Raw genomic sequence first — 22842 nt, 5'->3', positions numbered from 1 at the left:
AATTTCATTCATTCAATAAATAAATTATAAAGAGATCAGTTGCATTTCCCGCACATTCCTTTATTTCTGATAGAGGAGCAGGAGCATTTATCGAGCATTTATTGTTATCGAGGTAAAACTGCAGAAATTATCTTGTATTGATTTGAGTTCATATCCTCCAGCCCTACTGTGATGTACTAGCAATGGGGTTGGACATACTGTAACTTCAATATGAACAATAACGGTTCCTTATTTCAATTCCGCTTCCTATCCTTTCTCAATTCTGACACTTTTAAGAATTATCATAAAACTTAACATGTTATAAATTTGCTTGCTAACCAGAGTTCTGTCTGGGTCAAATAATTATCAATGAAATGTAATTCCTTGAAGATCTAATTTTGTGTGAATGTTACTATTAATGATCACATACAGTAGTTAATTTTTAATCATACTAATGAACTAATATCAATCTTAGGAATTTCCACAGTTACATTTTCACATGAAGCTTTCTATTTGAAAACATAATTAAAAGTTAAAAACATTTACACATATTCAGTGTCTGATGTTTCAGGTTCTTAATTGTCTTGAGAAGACAATTTTTATTATTTTATTTAGCTGATACTGACTGCAGCATGATGCTTGGCTGGGTGTATGATCTGGAGGACGGAGCAGCGCAGCAGGAAGGCTTTCTGACAGAGTTTATATCCTCAGTGTCATTTACTGCACCTCAGTATCACTCAACTAGATGTGGAAGTAGTGATGTTTTACTTTAGTCGACAGAGAAATTATCAGATTTCAATCCCAGTCATTCAGATAGTGGGTTTCATCAATGAAACAAATCCCAAATTAAGTAAAATAAACAAGAATTGAAGTTACCCTAAAACATATTCATTAATCAGACAGCTCTGCACTAAAATGCTTTTCCTTCTATCCAGAATGTGTAGGGCAGAGGTCTTCAACAGGGGGTCCGCAACCCCTAGGGGGTCCGCGGAGGTACTGCATGGGGGTCGCGAAAGTCTTGCTTGATTACTTTTTTTTATATTTCCTCCTACAATTTTTTGCACTAATTAAAATGTCTTTAAATACACATTAACATGAATTCAACACACTGTAGTAAACAGATAAATGAAAGCAGACGATGTCTTTCAGACATCAATGCACACATTCAGCGACACACAGGAGATCTTTCAAACCTGGACACCATTTCATTCACAACACCTGTCCCATCAACCAGGAATCAGAATCAGAAATACTTTAATAATCCCAGGGAGAAATTACTTTCGTTACATGACTCCATATGTAATAGAGTGACTGTAGGACCAGTTTGATATAACACAATTTCATACAATATATATAATTAGGGGGTCCCCGCTCCATCCCGCAATCAGTTTGGGGGTCCTTGGCCTCGAAAACGTTGAAGACCCCTGGTGTAGGGAATAAGGCGTGTATCTTTTAACATGTAAATTAAGAAAGAAAGTATAAAAGTAAGTAAAAAAGTATGTAGAAAGTATAAAAAAGGCTCTGTTCTCCCTGGCGAAGGTGCACTATGAATTTAGAGGAGAAAGAAATTGCCTAAGGAAACCTAACTCAGGACGGGTGCAGCGGGTGAAAAAAAGAGGCTCTCATTCTAAGTTTGACTGTGTTTAGCCATGTTAGCTGTGCACTTTACTTTGCATTATATAATCCCATCGGTGGTGTCGTAGGTAGACGAGTGGTCATCTCTATGACTTAAAGCCTCACTTTTAAATGCCGCTACAGAAACAGATGGTTTTGCTCAAACTTCTGTGGTTTCTTCATATTAGGTAGCTTCTATTTCTGGTCCTGGGGACTGTTTCATATAAGCATTTATTGATTAAAAAACATATTTTGTTTCAGTATTCCTTTTTTATAAACCCTTTCCATCATACAAGGGCTAACTTATTGCAAAACACATGTCATCTCTACTTGTACTTCAATAAAGGCAAAGTTTCCTTCCTCTCTGTCAGTGCCTCCATCTGGCCCCAAATGTAAACACTGCTGATACACCCTCTGTTAAAGAGGAAAAAAAATAAAATAAATAAATCCAGTGGCAGTGGAGCACTTTAACTTTTTGCAGAAGGAAGTTGCAGGAAAAAAAAAAATTGTGCTCCACACCAGCCCATCTGCTCCAACCCACACACATAATAAAATCTCATAACACTCCTTATTCAGAATTTTGGAGCTCTGAAGTCATTTCTGGGAAACAGTAGTGAAAGGCAACCTCTTTAGTTGTTTTTTTTAAAGTTCTTTTTTTTTCATGTGCAGATTGCTTCAGGAAAAGTCACACAATACCCTTTTTTTCCTGAAAAAGAAGAGTTAGGAAAATTGACCTCAAGCTAAGCCGTTTTCTTTTTAGTTGTTTTGTTTTTAGTTGCATTGCACCCTACTTTCTGTTCAACATTCCCGTTTGTTCAATTCTGATGGAATTTGCTGTGTCTCCATGACAGCAGGATGCATTCAAATGCAGTCAGTTTGCTTGGTTTTGTTTGAGCTTGCAGCAGATCATAATACAGCTGTGCAGCGGATAAGGCTGAATGTCAAAATTTCCTCACTTTTCATTTTTCATTCCCTATCTGACCACATCTCCTCCTCCGGACGTGGTTACTGTCCTTATATTCACCTACACTCTGCAGGCAGAGATCAAGTGGGAAAGATCGGGTGTGCTGATGATACACAGGGGAGAATTTATTTGGTTTCCATGGCAAAAGTAACCAGTGACATCGCACTCAGACGGTCAGACATTCCAGCTGGTTGTAAAGGAGAATATGAGGCAAGAATCTGGCAGACATGAGGTGGCTCTTAATGTCTTCTTCCCTGCTCACGTCCATTTTCACAAATGCCAATGAAATAATGCTCCATTTTTTTACTCAGCAAAGTGATGACCTCTGTTTTTTTTTTAGTGTACTGATGTAGAATCTTTTTCAAAAAATGTCTAGAAAATAAATTCATTCGAAGGTTATGCTTTTTACTTTGGAGCCAAGCTACAAGTATCTTGCTTTTTTTGTGTGTTTTATAGAGCTGATTACTTTCTTACACAAATGGAGGCTAAGCAAACTCTTAGGCTATCCATTCGCAATAAAATTAGATTATTCTTCACCTCTGACATAACAAGTAATGTGACCGAAATTAATCTGTAGATAATAATTTACAAAATGTATCTTTTACAGTCTCTAATCAATCAAAACAAATCAATCTATGTAAATATTTTGACGAAAAACACCAAGGAAATTTTTTGTTTTTAGGACATAAATAAGAAAGTAGAAGTTATATTTTGCATTGTTGCTTAACATCAAATTATTAAATATGATGGTTTCTGTAAAGGTCTTTGCTCAGGGAGCCAGAGTGGCAGTGGGACTTGTATCAGAATTCCTAGCGCATAGCCCGAAACCACTAAGCCGCCACTCCCCAAAGCAGGCATTAACGTGAAGGGTCTTGCCTAAAGACCCACACTAGAAGCTCAGTCCCCCCAGCTGGGATACCAACCCAGGCCTCCTGTTTGCAGGATTGGGTGACTTTGCACTTGAGCTAACCAGCTGCTGGTTGAAATACCTGCTAAATTTGGGTTAGATATGGGGAAATAAATGTGGTTCAAAGTTGTGTTCCATATATTTCTTTTTATACACTGAATAAATGTGGATTTATTTTGGCTTTTTTATTACTTTAGTGTTAGACTAATCAACTGGTCAGTGATTGAAGTTGAAAAAGTTTGCCTTTGTTGGCTCTGGCCAGTGATGTGTTGATATATACATTTTATTTTTCATTTTTGTCTCCACAAAATCACCAACAACCTGTTTTGGGTTTTTTTTAATGGACAGAAATGTGATGATTTTATTTTCAAGGAAAAAGAATGAGGGAATTAAAGCTTTAAGTAAAATATTAAGCATTTTCTTCATAGCTGATGCTCTCATTAACCTCTGTTAAGAAATTTTCAAAGGTGATAAGTTCTCAACGTGGGGGGTGAGGTTGCTTGAGCACCCAAATGCAGAGATGAGTGAGGCAGAGATGAGTCCTTGTAGGTTTAATGAAGAAAAACTGGGGCAAATATCCAAAAACACAATAATACTGAGAAACAAAAACCAGAAAACATCAGGGAAAACTCACATGGGGTGCCAGGGATGAGGAAGCAACTAACAACAAAGAACCAGCACTGAAGAACTGCACAGGGAGAGTATATATGGGACCCAGAAGAAAGACTGGGGTAATCAACTGACATGGAGCTGGTGTGAATGGAAGATGAACAAAACAGAACAGAACAATTTTAAGAACCTAAAGCCATCGCAGAAAATCCCACTGCAAAGTAATAGTAAGAAGTTTTTGGGGTTAACATTTACAATGTGTTCCTTTGAGCTCAGAATAACAGCTGAGTCAATTGCTTTATTGAAATGCAAACATATTATGCATTTTATTTGGATTCTGTTTCAGAATTTAAATTCATCCAAAAAAAGGAAACAAATTCTATGCCTTTGCAGTAAATAAGGAGATTTCCTCACATAGTAATTTTGTTTGTGCAACATTTTTTGGGTTTAAAAATAAAAAAACAAAACATGAGTGAGGGGCGGATGGAGCGTGAGATCGATAGACGGATCGGTGCAGCGTCGGGAGTGATGCTGTTTCTGTATCGGACTGTCGTGGTGAAGAGGGAGCTGAGTCGGGGGGAAAAGCGCTCAATTTACCGATGATCTACATTCCTACCCTCGCCTATGGTCATGAGATCTGGGTAATGACGGAAAGGACAAGATCACGAATACAGGCGCTCGAAAGGAGTTTACTTCGCAGGCTGCCCGGGCGCAGCCTTCGAGATCGGGTGAGGAGCTCGGTTACCCGGAGGAGTAGAGTCGTTGCTCCTCCACGTTGAAAGGAGCCAGCTGAGGTGGCTCGGGCTTCTGTTTTGGATGCCTCCTGGTCTCCGTCCTTGGGAGGTGTTCCATGAATGTCGTATTGGGAGGAGGCCTCGTCGAGGGCCCAGGAAATGGATGGATGGATGGATGGATGGATGGATGGATGGATGGATGGATGGATGGATGGATGGAAAAAAATGAACAAATAAAACCATACAAGTGACGGAATACTGCAATTGCTTCATTTTTTAAATCACACCCGATCCAGGTTAATCTGCAGACAGGAAGTCACTGCAGGGTCAGCCTAGTTTTATTCCAGTCCAGTGAAACTGAAATGGATCAAAATTGGAGGGAGAACAGAGTGCAAGGTGAACAGATAGAAAGTAGAAGTGCTTCTGCCTGAGAGCTGAGCTGAGACTTTCATCATTCTCACCACAGATTGTTCCAGCAGTCACATCCTCTCTCAAGGTCGCTGAAACACTTCTCCAGATTTTTATGAAGCATTGAGTGTTTTTAAATCACCATGTTGAATTTTTATCACAGGGCACAATTGTAGTGCAAAGAATTGGAATTTGTAGAAACTACATAAAAGAGTTAACTAATTTCTTAGGATAACCTCCAGTTGTACATTTGAAAAAAGCCTTAAGCATGCCAAGTATGCGACACAAAACTATGTGGTTCTCTATTTTTTCTTCTTTCAATAAAAATATGCGGATAAAAAAAAAATTACAAAACAGCCTGATACAATTGAGACTTATAAAGAAAAAGTCTGTAACTTTAGCAAATTCCAATTTGTAGCTCCCTGGTTATTAATTTTTACTATGTGGTAAAAGACAGTGAAACTGACCCTAAGGTGACTTTTCCTGCACTGGTAAAATGTGTCTAATTCAAAAATATTTAATGAAACAAAAAATATATATAAATAGCTGTCAATTCTTGTAGTTGAAGTTATTTTGCACTTTGTCCAAAGAGCTTCCTTAGTTTAGAGCATGTGAGGGTTTCAAGCTTTAAGCTGCTGGGGAAGAACTGCTCTGCGCTTTGAATTTGCATGCACAATAGACTCCCTCAACCAATAAGGCATTTTTTACCGTTGTTGTTAGCCTGGGAGACTAAGGCCTTGTCCACATGAAGCGATGGTGAAACCAACTACATTTAAAACTTTTTTCTGCTGTGGGAAAGTTTGAATCCACCACCTCGTGGCATGTAGATTGCTCATATAACTTAGTTAGCTACAAACTTGCAGTGTGCATTTGAGAGCACTCTAAACTTTTCTAAACTAAAACTTTTCCACTTGAGAAGTCCTAGATATAGGATATTGACAGATGACAACTTTATTTTATTTTAAATGCAAAATGTTTACATATTTTTTACAATTTTTATATGATTATTTCTCTAAGTGGGTCGTTCTGTCAGCTAAATGCATTTTTTTACAGTCTGTACTCCAGTTAACGATTAATCGATTACTAAGTTAGTTGACGATTATTTCAATAATCGATTAATATGATTAATTGTTTCAGCCACTATTCAATTATTTGTGAAGTTCACACCTGTGTATTTTGCGCCTGCAGAGCATCTATTGACTTTGACAGTATTACTGTGCCACTTACTGGTATGGTTTTATTTCTTTTCCAGCTTTGCCTGGTTTTATTCCTAAGCCTAAGGTTTTCTGTGTGGAAAGCGCATTTTGCTCTGTGTGGATGTGACTTCAGTCGTCTTCGAAAAGGCTTTAAAGAGTTTGAATCTGACTGGGCATGAGGCTCAAGGTTGTTCCGTATGTTTATTAAGGGTGATATGTAAGGCCTCAACCCAACTTTTAGCAAGATTTCCACTCTCTCTTAAACCTATTAACACCTTCTTGCTGCTGACCAAAACACTTCTCAGGCCACATCCAAAGAAAATCTAGTTTAGGTCATCAAATGGGGTCCCATGCAGACGAAGCCTGGTTTTGGTCATCAAATGGGTTCCCATCCAGACAAAGCCTGATTTGGGTCGTGGAATGGGTCCCATCCAGACGAAGCCTGGTTTGAGTCGTCAAATGGGGTCTTATGCAGACAAAGCCTAGTTTTGGTCGTCCAATGGGGTCCCATCCAGATGAAGACTGGTTTAATTCGTCAAATGGGGTCCCATCCAGACGAAGCCTGGTTTAGGTTGTCAAATGGGGTCCCATCCAGATGAAGCCTGGTTTAGGTCGTCAAATGGGGTCCCATGCAGACGAAGCCTGGTTTGAGTCGTCAAATGAGGTCCCATCCAGACGAAGCCTGGTTTGAGTCGTCAAATGAGGTCCCATCCAGACGAAGCCTGGTTTGAGTCGTCAAATGGGGTCCCATCCAGACGAAGCCTGGTTTAGGTCGTCAAATGGGGTCCCATGCAGACGAAGCCTGGTTTGAGTCGTCAAATGAGGTCCCATCCAGACGAAGCCTGGTTTGAGTCATCAAATGGGGTCCCATCCAGACGAAGCCTGGTTTGAGTCTTCAAATGGGGTCCCATCCAGACGAAGCCTGGTTTAGGTCGTCAAATGGGGTCCCATGCAGACGAAGCCTGGTTTGAGTCGTCAAATGAGGTCCCATCCAGACGAAGCCTGGTTTGAGTCGTCAAATGAGGTCCCATCCAGACGAAGCCTGGTTTGAGTCGTCAAATGGGGTCCCATCCAGACGAAGCCTGGTTTAGGTCGTCAAATGGGGTCCCATGCAGACGAAGCCTGGTTTGAGTCGTCAAATGAGGTCCCATCCAGACGAAGCCTGGTTTGAGTCATCAAATGGGGTCCCATCCAGACGAAGCCTGGTTTGAGTCTTCAAATGGGGTCCCATCCAGACGAAGCCTGGTTTGAGTCTTCAAATGGGGTCCCATCCAGACGAAGCCTGGTTTGAGTCATCAAATGGGGTCCCATCCAGACGAAGCCTGGTTTGAGTCTTCAAATGGGGTCCCATCCAGACGAAGCCTGGTTTGAGTCATCAAATGGGGTCCCATCCAGACGAAGCCTGGTTTGAGTCATCAAATGGGGTCCCATCCAGACGAAGCCTGGTTTGAGTCGTCAAATGGGGTCCCATCCAGACGAAGCCTGGTTTGAGTCATCAAATGGGGTCCCATCCAGACGAAGCCTGGTTTGAGTCTTCAAATGGGGTCCCATCCAGGCGAAGCCTGGTTTGAGTCATCAAATGGGGTCCCATCCAGACGAAGCCTGGTTTGAGTCTTCAAATGGGGTCCCATCCAGACGAAGCCTGGTTTGAGTCATCAAATGGGGTCCCATCCAGACGAAGCCTGGTTTGAGTCTTCAAATGGGGTCCCATCCAGACGAAGCCTGGTTTGAGTCATCAAATGGGGTCCCATCCAGACGAAGCCTGGTTTGAGTCGTCAAATGGGGTCCCATCCAGACGAAGCCTGGTTTGAGTCATCAAATGGGGTCCCATCCAGACGAAGCCTGGTTTGAGTCGTCAAATGGGGTCCCATCCAGACGAAGCCTGGTTTGAGTCGTCGAATGGGGTCCCATCCAGACGAAGACTGGTTTAGGTCGTCGAATGGGGTCCCATCCAGACAAAGCCTGGTTTAAGTCGTCAAAAGAGGTCCCATCCAGACGAAGCCTGGTTTAAGTCGTCCAATTGGGTCCCATCCAGACAAAGCCTGGTTTAAGTCGTCCAATGGGGTCCCATCTAGACAAAGCCTAGTTTAAGTCGTCGAATGGGGTCCCATCAAGACGAAGCCTGGTTTAGGTCGTCAAATGGGGTCCCATCCAGGCGAAGCCTGGTTTAAGTCGTCGAATGGGGTCCTATCCAGACAAAGCCTGGTTTAAGTCGTCAAAAGAGGTCCCATCCAGACGAAGCCTGGTTTAAGTCGTCCAATTGGGTCCCATGCAGACAAAGCCTGGTTTAAGTCGTCCAATGGGGTCTCATCTAGACAAAGCCTGGTTTAAGTCGTCCAATGGGGTCCCATCAAGACGAAGCCTGGTTTAGGTCGTTGAATGGGGTCTCATCCAGGCGAAGCCTGGTTTAAGTCGTCTAATGGGGTCCCATCCAGACGAAGCCTGCTTTAAGTCGTCGAATAGGGTCCTATTTAGACGAAGGGGCTACAAAACAGACTGCATTTGAAATCAGCTCTCCCAGCGAATAAGTTTGAAGCTTCTCCCAGCCGTGTTGCAGTCATGATACCCTGATCTGCTTTGCTGAAATAAAACTGCCGTGTTCGTGCATGCAACCCAACATAACCCCTTTCATCCTTATTAACACACATGTACTGACACAAACAACAACAGTGGTGGACTTCAGAGTTGAAGTTCAGTTTTAGAATCTATGTTTTAGAAGCTATTGAATTTATTGTGGATTTTACTTGTGATACAGGTTCCTACTCTTTTTACATCCTACTTTTAGCTTTAGGTGGTGATGTCTTTACATCCAAGCTTTAGTGTGGATACCTTCTTCACCTAATGCCGGTGAAGTCTGTGTCCCAGGTCAATAACGGCAGAAACAACATTGGATTCTAAATTGTTAAGAGGAGTCTCTTCCCAAAGCTTCAAACTCTTCCCCAACCAGCTCTCAACTGAAAAAAACTCTTTGGATGACAAGTGTAACCTTTAGCAACAAGAAATTAAGTTGTTTTTCTGTCTTTAAAGAGGCATTCGAGAGTGTTTTAATGACATTCCACCTGCAGCCATTAAGGACATTTTTATTTAAAAAAAGGGTACTTGTATAAACAAGGGGAAAAAACTGAAGGAGTGATAGCAAAGATACAAACAATTTGTAAGCAGAGTGAAAATACTTTTTTTTTACCTTTTGGGGAACTTTTTAAGTCAATCATGTCTGGTTTTATTATAGTCAACCTTTTTAATGTTGGATGGTGGTGTGTTCTTCCCTCTTTGTGTTGTTCATGAATCACTTGTTTAATCACTTGTTCAAAATCAATGGTTGTAATTTATTGTTGCAGAAATCCCTGCCAGTCAGTGGCGGCCGGCCCATAGGGGGCGCTGGGGCACCGCCCTCCCTGATAAGAAGAGAGAAACGTAAAATATATTTTTAGAAATTAAATCATAAATGTCAGTTTTACTCTCTAGACTGTGTAAATATAAGCAAAACAAATTATATAAACTACATTTCCCTATCTACTGTCATTAATTTGTGGATTTCCACAGACAGACTCCTACCGTCTCTGTTCTGGGGGCTGTGATCAGACTGACCCAAATTTGCAGAGAATCTGTCAATCATGTACTTTTGCTAGGTGAATTTAATGGCCAATCAGCGTCTCGGAACTTTATGGTCTTGGGGCGCTGAAAATACTGCGCTTTTACAGGCTTCTGAACCGAAGCGCAGGTGCAGACAATTAGAGGGACGATGGCGAACGTAACAAGGAAGATGCAGCTTCCACCAAATTCGGTGAGATCCTTATTTATCTACCCGTTTGCCGGAAGAACATCCCTGTTGTAGGATATGAACATTTCATGTCATGGTTATTGTGACTGTGACGAATCCACCTCCTCGCTTAAAACAACCTCTCTAACTTTGCGCGCCACACACACGTTCCTGTTATACTGTGTTTGTGAGGACCAATACACTCGCGCTGAGACCAGTAGCTCCATGAACTTAAAACACACAAGCTGTTCCTGGTTACCTGCTGGCATATTGAGGGTGCACACTTAATATTTCAGTGGGGTTAGCCGTGTGTGTGTGTGTGTGTGTGTGTGTGTGTGTGTGTGTGTGTGTGTGTGTGTGTGTGTGTGTGTGTGTGGGTGTGTGTGTGGGTGTGTGGGGTGTGTGTGTGTGTGTGTGTGGTGGGTGTGTGTGTGTACGTGTTTATGCTATGGGGACTTGTCATCTTCAGTCTGGCTGCGTCTTTGCTGGGTTCAAACCCAGTTTGGTGTAATTGAATAAGTCAACGAATCTGTGTAAAAGAATTAAGTTGTAAAAATTATTTGTTTTTGTAAATTAATTGTTTGTGGAGGTAATATATGGACAAAACTGATTAATGAGAAGAAATCAGAAATAAGAGAGCCTGAGGTGAGGGGCTTAAACTATTTAATGAGGGCTGTGGGAAGAAAAGCGGCAATTTTTGTTGTCTGTTTCTTTGTTACATTGCTGGTAACTGGAGGGAGGCTGAGGCCCAGAGTATCTGGTATATGTTTAGTTTCTTTTGCACCCTGTTTTGATTTTTTGAGCTCAATAAATCAGCAACACCGGTAACCCGACTGAGCCTGGATTCTTGGAGGCCAAAGAACCCCGTCACAGTGACCCAAATCATCACTGTTATTATATAGTAAATTAAATCATTACTGTTAAATTGTATGTATTGTCCAATTGTTTAATCGAATTCTTATTCCGGATTAGTTGGAGACATACACTAGGCTATATCAGCCCCACCAAAAATATTTTTCACCAGCCGCCACTGCTGCCAGTGGTGCACCAAGTTTCTTCCTGGTTCTGCTTTTTTTTTGCAGACAAACCTCAAAGTTTTTTAAATCAAATATCAAGCACTGCAGTCCAAAAATCTCCAGTAAATAAAGATTTTTTTTACTAATACAGTTTCAAAAACAAGAAACAAGCTGAGTCTTTTATCTCCACTTGCCACTGATATCATTTGTATTTAGTTTCCCTCAAATGTGTGAGTGCATCATTTTTAGAACCGCTGTGCACAGCTCCCCTTCACTTGCCAGCTGGACTATAGACAACCTATACTTCAGCAGCTGGAAAACTGAACAAAATGTTCTAAATAGAGGAATAAGATTAGAAGAGGAAAGCCAAAATGTAAGGCAAGATTTAGAGTTTTACAGTTTGTTTTTTTAGAAGTTTTAGAACACAAAACATCAATAATGGCCAGCTTCATTTTTAACTACCTTTGCCAAAAAGGCTCCATGCTTTTAGTGGAGTACTCAGTCACTTTGGACTCAGGATGCCTCAGATGTCCTCTCACCATCATTGTGCAGGATTCTTCCAGGCTGTTATCAGCATAGATGAGACAGACTGAGCTACTGTCAGACAGCCATAGTGCAGTGATTTTCCTCTCCTATGGCTTACTTTCCCACCTGACTCTGCCTTTTTTCATTACTTTAAATCGGAACAGCTTACATGCCGACCTACCGGTGCATATTTTCCGATGATTAGCAGATTGGGGGAAGCAGATTGAGCAGAGAAGTGAATGGGGGAGTGAGGGAGCAGCACAGTAATCAGGAAAAGAGGCAGAGGGGATGAAAGCAGCCACAGAAGAGCCTGTGTTTAGTGGGTTAGTGGTGCGTTGGCCTTCACTTACAGGGAATGGAACTAGATTGCTGCCAAGATGCAGCAGATGTCAGTCTGCAAACCTACACATCTTTTTTACCGACAACCAAGTGGATATGAATGTCATTAGTGCTGCTCTTAATTACTTCCTCAGCTAAGTCATATTTTTTTCCTTTCCTGTCTCCATATTTTCTCCATACTTTCTTCCTTGCAGCTCCTCCTGTCATCCAGTCTGACCGAACACAGTGATGACTTTCTGTGTGTGTTTTCATCTTCCGACTCAGAATAAGTGGCACCAGACAGGCCTTATAAGGAGCTGTTAGATCATTGGCCACACTGTTACCAAAACAGGACCATATGTGTTTGGCGCTGTATGTATGTGTATAATTGAAACCATGTGTGTTGAGGGGTAAAAGGGAGAACAGGAGTCTGTTGCTAATAGATGTACTGAAGGTCAGATTATATGGTCATGTTAAACACACATACGTACAAACCCTCTTTGTTCTATCTTCTCTCGTATCTGATGCGTTGACTTTAGGTGTGAGAAAGACGTGCTTAGCAGAGAGCAGTGACTTAAGGCCAGATTACTGGTGTGGTGTGCGAATGATATGGGAGCGGGTGGAGCTTCTTTCTGCTGCTGCTCTTTCCTCGTCCTCTGATGGGTTTAGCAGAGCTCAACTCTCTCACTCGGGCTCTCAGCCTCCATCTTTTTCTTACACAGCAGGTCTGGAATGTACAGATGTTTCCTTTTGGGAACGGGCGTCCTACTCTGTTCACACACTCATGGAAAAGTATTAGTGTGAGAGAAGAAAGCTAGGAGTGGGCCCCATGCTGTTCAACAGAAAATCTCACTGCTACAGTGAGAGTTTCTGTGAATTCAGAATCTGTTTACCGCACTGACCTAATGAGCTAACTGCACTTAAATGTTGCCCGCTGCTGCTCTGCTGCTTACCAGCAGAATGTTGTCTGTTTTTTGTCTTCTTGCAGCTTCTCGTTGTTAGGGTCTTGCCCTCTGTTTCTGGTATTTTATTCCAACATGCAGCTGCAACTTTGCCATGAAGCCAGAGAGAGGAAACTAAAGTCTCTTAGCTCTACACGTCTCTGAAGAACTATCTGCAGATTCTTTTAGTTTTACTTTTTGTGTGTGTAAATATTTTTCTGAAAATCTGGGTTCTTTAAATTGCGTTTACAAGATGGTTAAGCTCCAAAACTAAATTTGTTGTTGAATATTAGAGATTTTGCAGATATATTTTTATACGTACGTTGTTTAGATTTACTTATATCTTTCTACCCCTTTTATAGAATAGAAATGAAGATATCTTTATTGTCCTACAATGGGCAAATTTAAAGCAGCAGAAAGATTCTTGAAAATGGTCACACAAATGAGGACCTTAGAAAAATGTATAAGAATAACATAACTGGTCAGAGTGAAAATATAAACAATAAAATACTATACTGTAAAGTGTTAACATGACAAAACTGTGCACCTGGAGAATAAAATAACCAATATGCAGCTATGGATATTTTTACAGTAATGGATATTTGAAAACAGCAGCAGCATCAGAGATGTACAAAATGACAGCAGCACGTTGTTTAAGTGACTAAGGTTTATATCATTACATTGACTTTTACTTGTTTATGTTCCCGGTGGTTGCCACCTTTATTCCACTCTGTATTCGCACGAGTGAAGTCTTTGTTCACTTTACAATAAAAAAAAGAACAAAAAATTTAAATGACACAGACCGTTTCTTAATTCACTAGGACGTGACAATGGACTCGTATCCTCGCCAAGTATGTTCTTGAGAAGAACACAGGAAAGTATAGACTTGGTGAGAACGGGAGCAAGCAGCATTAACCTGGGTCAATTGGAACAGAAGCGTACACGTGACGTCACCGCATGCCCGGCTCTTCTAGAGCTGCATTTCACCTCCTGTTATTAATAATCTCTAGATAATAATAAATTATAACTTTTTTCATTTAGTGGGGGAATAATAATTAACACGGTCAGGTAAACACAAATCAAACACAAACTTTGCCAAATAAAAAAAAAACCCGCCATCAGAGCCAGCGGTACTTCACACACGACTATGATGAGAGAGGGCTGCGTTTAGCCCTGGGTGCTGTTACCCTCGGAGGTCAGCTGGTTGCTGCGATCCTCTAAACTTCGGAATTTTTTTTATTTTTTATTACGCATTAAATCGGTAAATGCACCATATAGTGACACATTAAAGTATAATATTCTCACCTCAAATGATCTTAAAACATACTTTTATTGAACAACAGCAACAGAAAAGAGAACTTTAAATTTTCAATGGAGCGCTCCATTGACAGCTGCTGCTGCCGCAGTGCATGCTGGGACAGCTGTCCATCTCAAGAACATACAGGTCTGCGGTGATGCATACTCGCTAAATAGATAGGGGTGAGAACAACATCCGGGAATTTAGTGCGTTCTTGGCAATTGGAACACTACTCAGGCTGAGGCTGTTGACGTGTCACAAGCACACGAGAACGCTCAAGAACGCATATTGAGAAACGCCCTAAGTTTTGAAAAGTTTGGTATTCATTCTTTTACTGCTTTGTGTGTCAACTGTTACAGTTGCTAAGCGACAGAGCATCAGGGGTAAAAGCCATTAGGTGGAAAGTATTTACAGGTATTCCCGCTTGCAGTACCCTCCACCCAGGTTGTTATTTAAGGTGTGCCGCCGTTTATTCCGAGAGACTTGTTGGAAAAAGAACTAAAGCGTTTAGGGAAACTAACCAGCAGTTTCAAAACAGTAGGACTGGGATGTAAGAGTGATAAATTTAAACATGTTAAGCCTTTTAGGAGATAGGTGTTTATGTTTTTAAACTCTGTGAAACAGACCCTGGAGGTAGAGTCAAATATGAAGAAGCATCTTACATGGTTTATGCCAGCACCAGAAACATTAAATGTTTTGTGAAATGTGGGGATGTTGGGCATAAAAGGGCCGCTTATCTGCATAAAAACCTGACAGAGCAGGCTAAAACAAATCCAAATAGTGGAGCATCGCTGAATGCTGGTATTCCTCCGGCTGCGGAGGAGGGGGCGTCTCCCCCGTTAACTGTCTCTGTTGCTGAAGAGGGAAGCAGCGCTATCGATAGACAGCCTATGAGGGACGAAGTCTAGAAACCTGGAAATAATGTTCTGAAATAGTCTTCTGTCAACAATACACAAGTCATTCTACAATTAAAATTAAATTGTGATTCAGAATTTAGAAAATTAAATAATACAATTAAAAAATGATGTGCTCACAGATGTAACAAATAATGATCAGCTTAAACAAAAGAAAGATCAGTTAATTTGTTTTTGTATGAAAGGGCTAAAGGGGCTTTAGTTCAGTCGAGGTTTGTAAATATTAAAGACATGGATGCCCCTACATCCTTCTTTTTCAACCTAGAGAGGAATATCAGTCAAACAAAACAGCTGATTGGCCTTTGGCTTCCAGGTGAAACTCTGACCACTGATCCCATTAAGGAGCAGGCTGTGGACTTTTATAGGGATTTTTTTCATCGGCAGGACTCTAACAGAAGCTGCATGGAGGCTCTGGTGGATGGTCTTCCTCAACTTTCTGCTGCAGCTCGGGCGATTTTGGATACTAGAGTTTCATTGGAAGAGCTGACTGCTGCTGTTGGACAAATGGAAAGATTCTGGGTCCAGATGGTTTACCTGCAGACTTTTATAAACATTTTTGGAGAGTTTTGGGAGAGGACTTGTGGGAGGTTTTGCAGGAGTGCTCCTTGTCAGGTATCTTGCCATCATCCTGCCGACAAGCTGTTCTGTCCTTACTTAAAAAAAAAGGAGACCTGACTTTGTTGAAAAACTGCCCTCCTTTGTGTAGATTTCTAAAGTACTTTTAAATAGGCTGAAGAACATCCTTGAATCCATTTTACACAGTGTGTACCTGACAGATCTATCATGGATAACCCTTTTCTTTTAAGAGACTTGATTAATATCTGTAAAGTATATGAAACTGATATTGGCATTATATACTTGGATCAGGAAAAAGCTTTTGACAGGGTTGATCCTTGTTTTCTGTTTTCTACACTGAGCGCTTTTGGTTTTGGTGATGAATTTATTCCTTTATTGGGTTTAATGAATAAATAAGTGGTTCGTGTTGTTAAAATTGGGGGAGAATGAAGTTGTCCTGTTAAAGTTCAGAGAGGTATAAAAGGGTGTCCCATTTCTGTACAATACAACTGTATTCTATTGCAATTGAAGCCCTTTTACACAAACTGCACTCTGTTTTAACTGGTTCTTCCAGGTATCCCAAATCATCCAGGTTTAGTGGTCTCTGCTTATGCTGATGATATAAACATTTGTGTCAGAAATCAGAATAATGTAAAGGGTCTTCAACGCTGTTCGGAGCTTTATGAAAAGGTGGTAGGGTGTCATGGAGAGAGTGTGTGTCAGACTCTCCAAATAGAAATACTGCTACCTTACAGGGGAAGGCTTTTGGTGGTAAATAACTTGGTTGCTTCGGCACTCTGGCATAAACTGACTGTGTTAACACCACCGACATCTCTTATTCAACGTCTTTGAAGGACTCTCGTGGATTTTTTCTGGTCTGGATGTCACTGGGTGAGAGCTGCTGCCCTGTACTTACCAGTGGCAGAGGGAGTACAAGGACTCATAGACATCACCTCACGGATTGCAACTTTCAGGCTTCAAACAGCACAGAAACTGTTATATGGTGCTGGATTACCTTGGTTGGGCACAGCACGTCTTCTTTTAAGGAAATCAGCATGTATTGGATATGATAAACATCTCTATAATATAACTAGCATCCTTGGACTTAACTGGTCTTACTCCATTTTACCAGTTCTCACAGATTCTCACTTTTGAGAGGACGGCTGATACATCACCAGGGATGTGGATCTTTGAAGAACCTCTGTTTGAAAACAATTTCATCTCCTCACAGCTGTTGTTACTGGTACTTTAAGATCTAAGATTAGAGAAGCTGGATGTGTGAAGTTGGGTCCTCTGATGAAGTTATCGGTGTCAAACCTAACTGTCTTGATGTGCGATCCAACAGGCTTGTGTAAAGCATGAAAGAAGGAGCCTGTGCTTCTCTGCAAGACCATGTCAGAGCATTTTCTGCTGATAGTACTCGTTTTGACCAATGGGATGACGAGTATGAATATGTGTTTCCCTCCATTATTGTCTGCCCTGCAGTGGATCAATGGTGTGATGAGGCAGAAAAGCTGTTGTCCTTCCAAGTTTCACCACTAGATCATTTTAAAGGCTTGGGGAAGAAGGCCTTGTACCAAATTTGTGTGAAAGTTCTGAATTTACATTCTTTGGCAGAGGTTAGGGTGTCAGAGTGGACTGAGGTTTTTGACTCCAGCTTTACCCCAAGAGGCTGTTGGTGGTCCCTGTACAAACCCTCTATTAAAAAAGGGTGGGTGACCTCCAGTGAAGGATTGTACATGGGGCCATAGCTACAAACAGGTATCTGGCACACCTTAACCCCAGCACTAGTGTTAACTTTCCTTTTTGTCTGCAGCAGGAAGCGTTGCATCATATTTTTGTTGAATGTTTAAGATTGAATCCTCTTTTTGTTCTTTTGTATCGTTTGTTTAGTGGTGTTAGTAACGAGTTCTCTAGCTGTATTTTTATTTATGGTCCATGGTATTGTGCAAAGAAAACATCTGTTCATATGTTTTTAAATTTCATTTCTGGGATGGCAAAACTAGCAATATGGATATCAAGGGGGGGAAAAAATGAATGGTCATCAAACTGAAGATGCTTGTGTTTTATTTCGAGTATAATTTGAGTTTTTTAAGTTGACAAAGAGCATAGATGTTTTTGTAATTAAATGGGGCGTTAATGGAGTTTTGTGTTCATTGAAAAATCTTTAGTTTTTACTTTTTGATGTTTTTATTTTGTTAACACTATTTTGTTGCATTGATTGCTGGATTGTTAATAAAGGCAATTTTAAACTCAAGATTCTTTCTTTCTTTCTTTCTTTCTTTCTTTCTTTCTTTCTTTCTTAATTTCTTCCTTCTTTTTTTCCCTTGTGTTCCTGTTACTTTACTATTTTTGTATACTGTGTTGTTTTGTTGAATTGAGATTGTATTTGCTATAAAATGTATTCACACTATTCATTTAGAGTGTTAGCTTTATACTAATAGTCATTTTATCAGTAAAACACTGTGGTTGGAGCAGGTAACGATGTAATTCTAATGCAGGAACAAATAAACAAAAAGAGCCTGATGATGTAAACAGTGATATTTTCTATAGGGCCACAACTGAAAGCATCATCTGTCTTAATGTGGTATGAGGGCTGCACCGCACAGGAGAAGATGGACCTACCATGGGTCTTGAGAACATCTGCTACATCTGGACTCAGTTTATGCTAAAGCAATCCAGAAACAGGACAGATACATCGCTACAGATCCTGCACACCTGGGCAATGCACTGTTTGCTCTACTTCCATCAGTAAAACTATACAGGAACATTACATCGAAAACAAATAGGCTCGAATAGTTTAATTTCCAAAGCTATAAAAGTAACCGTCCCCTGCAGGCAAACACTAAACATCCCTGTTAAAAATCATTGAAACCTTCAGCCAACTTCATAGACAGCTTTAGCACAACCTGCACATAATGTTGATACTACATCCTACATTCCATGCACATATTTTCTTTTTTTTTTTTCTTATTTACATTATAAGTCTTTTCAAAAGACAATCTTTTTTTTCTTTTTGTATAAGATTTGTAATTGTTGATCTATAGTGATTCAAATCAGGTAAGAATGTATGCCTTTGCGTACAAATTAGAAATTATGTGATTTTAGTATGCCTTTGCACAACCTAAATTTCCACACCATTAACCTAGAAAAGAAATATAATTACAGACAGAAAAACATGTTGGACAAATGTCAGTGCATACTGGACGATTCACAATTATAAACATCTTCAGACATGATGTGATTCAAACCCTAAATTTCATTACAGTCAACATATTTTTAGAAACTCTTGGAAACAGCTGTTTTGTATGTTTAAATATTGTGCTGCGTTGTAAGCTTGCAATCTGTGCCATACACTTCCACCTATAGTCAGCCAGAATGTTAGGAACTAGGGGAAACGCCAGATGGAATATAAAAGCTGTAAATGACAAACTGAAAGAATAAGGTCTCAGATATAAGGGGCTGAAATGAGTCTCCTGTGTAGAGAATGAGGAGCATCAACTCCTGACAGTCCTGGCAACTGATCAAGACTTCTCCTGATAAAGTGCTTCCCAAGCACCTATACTTCTTATCTGGCCTGGGAACAGTTGGAATTTCTGTGAATAAACTGATCAGTGCTGCTTGGTAGAGGAACAGGATCAGAGCTTCCCTCCTGAACCCATTACCCCATCACTTAATCTCATATAAGCAGAGGACAGTGAAAATCTTTGGTGCTTTATTTCTAAATATGAATAAGACGTGACGTTACAGTCATTTTCATGGTATTAATCAATTTAATATTCACAGGGCTGAGGCAACTCTATATTTCCTGATTGAAAGAGTTTGTGGTTTCCTGACAGGAAAATATAGACTGGAATCAGCTGAGTTGACATTTCTGTTTCTTTTTTTTTTTCTCGATGATTAACTGATTTATACATTTTACCGTTGTGTTATATTACACTGTACTATAGCTAGAACAGATTGTGAACTTTGAATTTAAAGGTTAAAAGTCCAAAATCTAACACATCGGAATTCAAATCTTTCTATATAATTGAAATATTTCTGTATACAGTAATTGTATCGCTCTGTGGAATTTTGATCTGTATGTCCTTATAACAGGATACCAAGTGGACCTATCATACTGTAAGATGTTATGTCATATAATTAAAACTATATAAATAAATAAACAAATAACTATTGCATCTGCACTGATCAAGATATGCAATAATTATACAATAATTGGTTTTTTTCTTTTAAGCTTGCCTTTTTAAACTGTGTTAAAGCAGCTTGTATTCCTGTTACATGATCATGAGCAGAAATGTGGTTACGGAGCTTTGGCACAGTAACCCAGTAGACTAATAAAAAAAATAAATGCTGATTATTTGCAGTGGTGTCAAAAGTGCACACATTTGTTACTTAAGTAGAAGTATTGATACTGCAGTGAAATAAACTTTTATAAACATTAAACCGAAGCCAAGAGTAACGAGTAACGTTTGTTTTAAAAATGTAAGGAATAGGAAGTAAAGATACTTCTGTAGAAATCGCAATGAGTAGAAGTCAGAAGTAGAAAGAAAAATAAGCAATGGAGTAAAGTATAGATACCTAAAAGGTGTATTTAAGTACAGTAACAAAGTATTTGTACTTCGTTACTTACTACCTCTGATTATTAATATTCTTAAGTTACGTAGCTCAAGATAACATAGTGCTTGTTCCTTTGTGAAAGTGGATGGTAGTTTTTGCTCTCATCAGAAAACGGATGTTCTGAAAAGAACAATCTTACTCGGTTTGTCTATTTTTTCAGTACCATACTAAACCCTCAACAGTTGTTCTGGTTGCTTGTTTCTGATCTCCCCTTCTTTTCACTGATAACTAACAAACAACATTTAAGAGTATGTGATTAATGAATTACTTATTCTTTAGGAACAGAGTCAAAGAACATGATAAAGCAGATATATATAATTAGCTGTCTTCATGAATAATAATGCTTAAGAGCACGTGCTTGTGAGGAGTTAATGTCTTCCTTGCTTACTCTTGTTGTTCCAGTTTTAAGTTTTAAGTCCAGAGACTTCCCCATTAAGTTTTAGTGAAAATATTTAGTTGTTTTTAATGTCATCTTTATGTCATGTGCCCTGCGATGGACTGGAGACCTGTCCAGGGTGAACCCCGCCTCGCGCCCTTAGACAGCTGGAGATAGGCAGCAGCACCCCTCGTGATAGGCCTGACAGAAAAATGGATGGATGGATTAATGTCATCTTACAGTTAAATAATATTTCAATAGAAACACCTGTGTTATGAGTAGTCACAAAAAGCAGATGACTCTTTAACTCCTACTTCTAGCTCACATATTTGCATTTCAGGTTTGTTTGTCTCCATTTCCATTTGTATGACTTAAACATTTCAGTATGTTTTACTGTTCTGGTTATATGGGTTTATTATAACCAGGAATAAATATTCCAAACTGTTATTGACCTTTGGCAACTGATGATATTGTCTTTGTGAGTCAATAAATGTGTATGGAGCTATTTTAAATGCGGACATATCGCTTTTTTTCCCACAGAGATCTGTCCAAGAACCACATCTCCTCCCTTGATACCAGCCTGCTAGATCGTCTAACTGGGCTCCGAACCCTGTAAGTAAACACTCCTTCCTGTAATAATCTTTTTGCCTTATTTATGCATTTATTATTGTGATGAAACACAAATTCCTTTACACTCCTGCTCAAATATGACAGAGAAGTCCACCGTGCAAATTAATTATCAGATCTAGAAATCACTGGTATTTGTTAAAACATCTGGTGCTCTACTATCAGTTAATTTATTTTATGTGAAAATAACATTGCAACATGTTGTAATGCAGCTTAAAAAGCGACACAAAAAAGGACTCCCAGCTTTGACAAATGTCTGCTATTGTGAGAACATTAAAGTTTCTTATGCAGCCACAGTAAATAGGAAAAAGGAATGGGACCAAAGCGCTCTGTTCAGTGAATTTCACCAGAAATCAGGTACATCAGTGCTCTGCTCTGAACGGAATTATTAAGATGGAACAATGTCATGGTGAATGCAAACATCTCACTTATTTGAAAAAAATCTGCTAGTGCCTTAATAGCTCGCTGTATGTTCCCAAACACTAATAATCGCATAAAGCAAAAGAATCTCCATTTCGTTCACTTAGATGCTAATGTCGCTTTCAGGTGCTGGTGGAAAAAAAATTATTTTGTGATATCTAAACATTCTGTCAGAATTTTGTTGAGGTTTTAGGACCCAAATGCAGAGGCAGTGAGGCAGAGGTGAGTTTCTTGATGATTTAAGTGAAAACAAACAACTGAGGCAGGAGTCCAAAAATCAAGCATGAAAAAAGTCCAAACAAAACAGAAACCATGGAGACATCAGGGGGGAAACTATCACGAGGAGGAAGACTCAGAGAGATGGAGTTTGAGGAAGTTAGGCGAGGAACCAGCACTGAAGAACTGCACAGAGAGAGTATTTATGGGAGACTGAAACAAAGAGAGGACTAACAAGCAGATTGGGAGCAGGTGTGAACAGAGCAGAGACAGGAAAGGAGCTAGGGAAAAAGGAGAACCCAAGAGGGCAGCAGAGAGCGACAAATAAAAATCTGAAAATAACCAGAAAACACAACAAAATAAGAATTAAACCTCTAAAACTAGAAAACATGGAGCAAAGTAAAACTGAATACTCTAAAGAAAACGTAAAAGAACCAGAACTGTGACACATTCTAAAGTGAATTCAACATGTTTTATTCTCAAATTTGGAGACAATGTTAAACATAAATAAAACTAAATCTCCACATTTTATCTTTTTTAAGTGATTATAAATGTTCATGCAAGCTATTTTTAAGGCATTTGGCATCCTTACTTGTTCCACCTTATTTTGAAAACAAAGGTATCTAACTAAATCTCCGTACTTTTGTTTTCTTTTAGGTTTAGAACAAAATCAAATCGAATTAATTTGAGAAATTGAATATATTTTTGTTCACTAATGATGGAAGTAGAAAAAAATCCTATTTTTTTAATTTTATCTTGATTGAAGCATAACTGAATTTATACTGAAGCAAGACTTTAAAACTAGTTTAGGTACTGCACCTGCCTTTTCTATTAAGTTATACCAAG

The 22842-nt window shown here is 39.7% G+C and overlaps 1 protein-coding gene across 1 annotated transcript in view; it reads left to right on the top strand.

The window, feature by feature from the left end:
• Nucleotides 1–22842, top strand: part of pkd1a (polycystic kidney disease 1a) — a 103125-nt gene that overhangs the window by 10059 nt on the left and 70224 nt on the right. The window contains 1 exon segment of the mRNA XM_038271915.1: nucleotides 21274–21345. Coding sequence (XP_038127843.1) covers nucleotides 21274–21345 — 72 coding nt within the window.

The sequence above is a fragment of the Cyprinodon tularosa genome, unplaced genomic scaffold, assembly GCF_016077235.1.
Source record: "Cyprinodon tularosa strain WSP-4 unplaced genomic scaffold, ASM1607723v1 ctg81, whole genome shotgun sequence".
In the NCBI taxonomy this organism is placed as follows: domain Eukaryota; kingdom Metazoa; phylum Chordata; class Actinopteri; order Cyprinodontiformes; family Cyprinodontidae; genus Cyprinodon; species Cyprinodon tularosa.
This window is presented reverse-complemented; position numbering and strand designations above follow the sequence as displayed.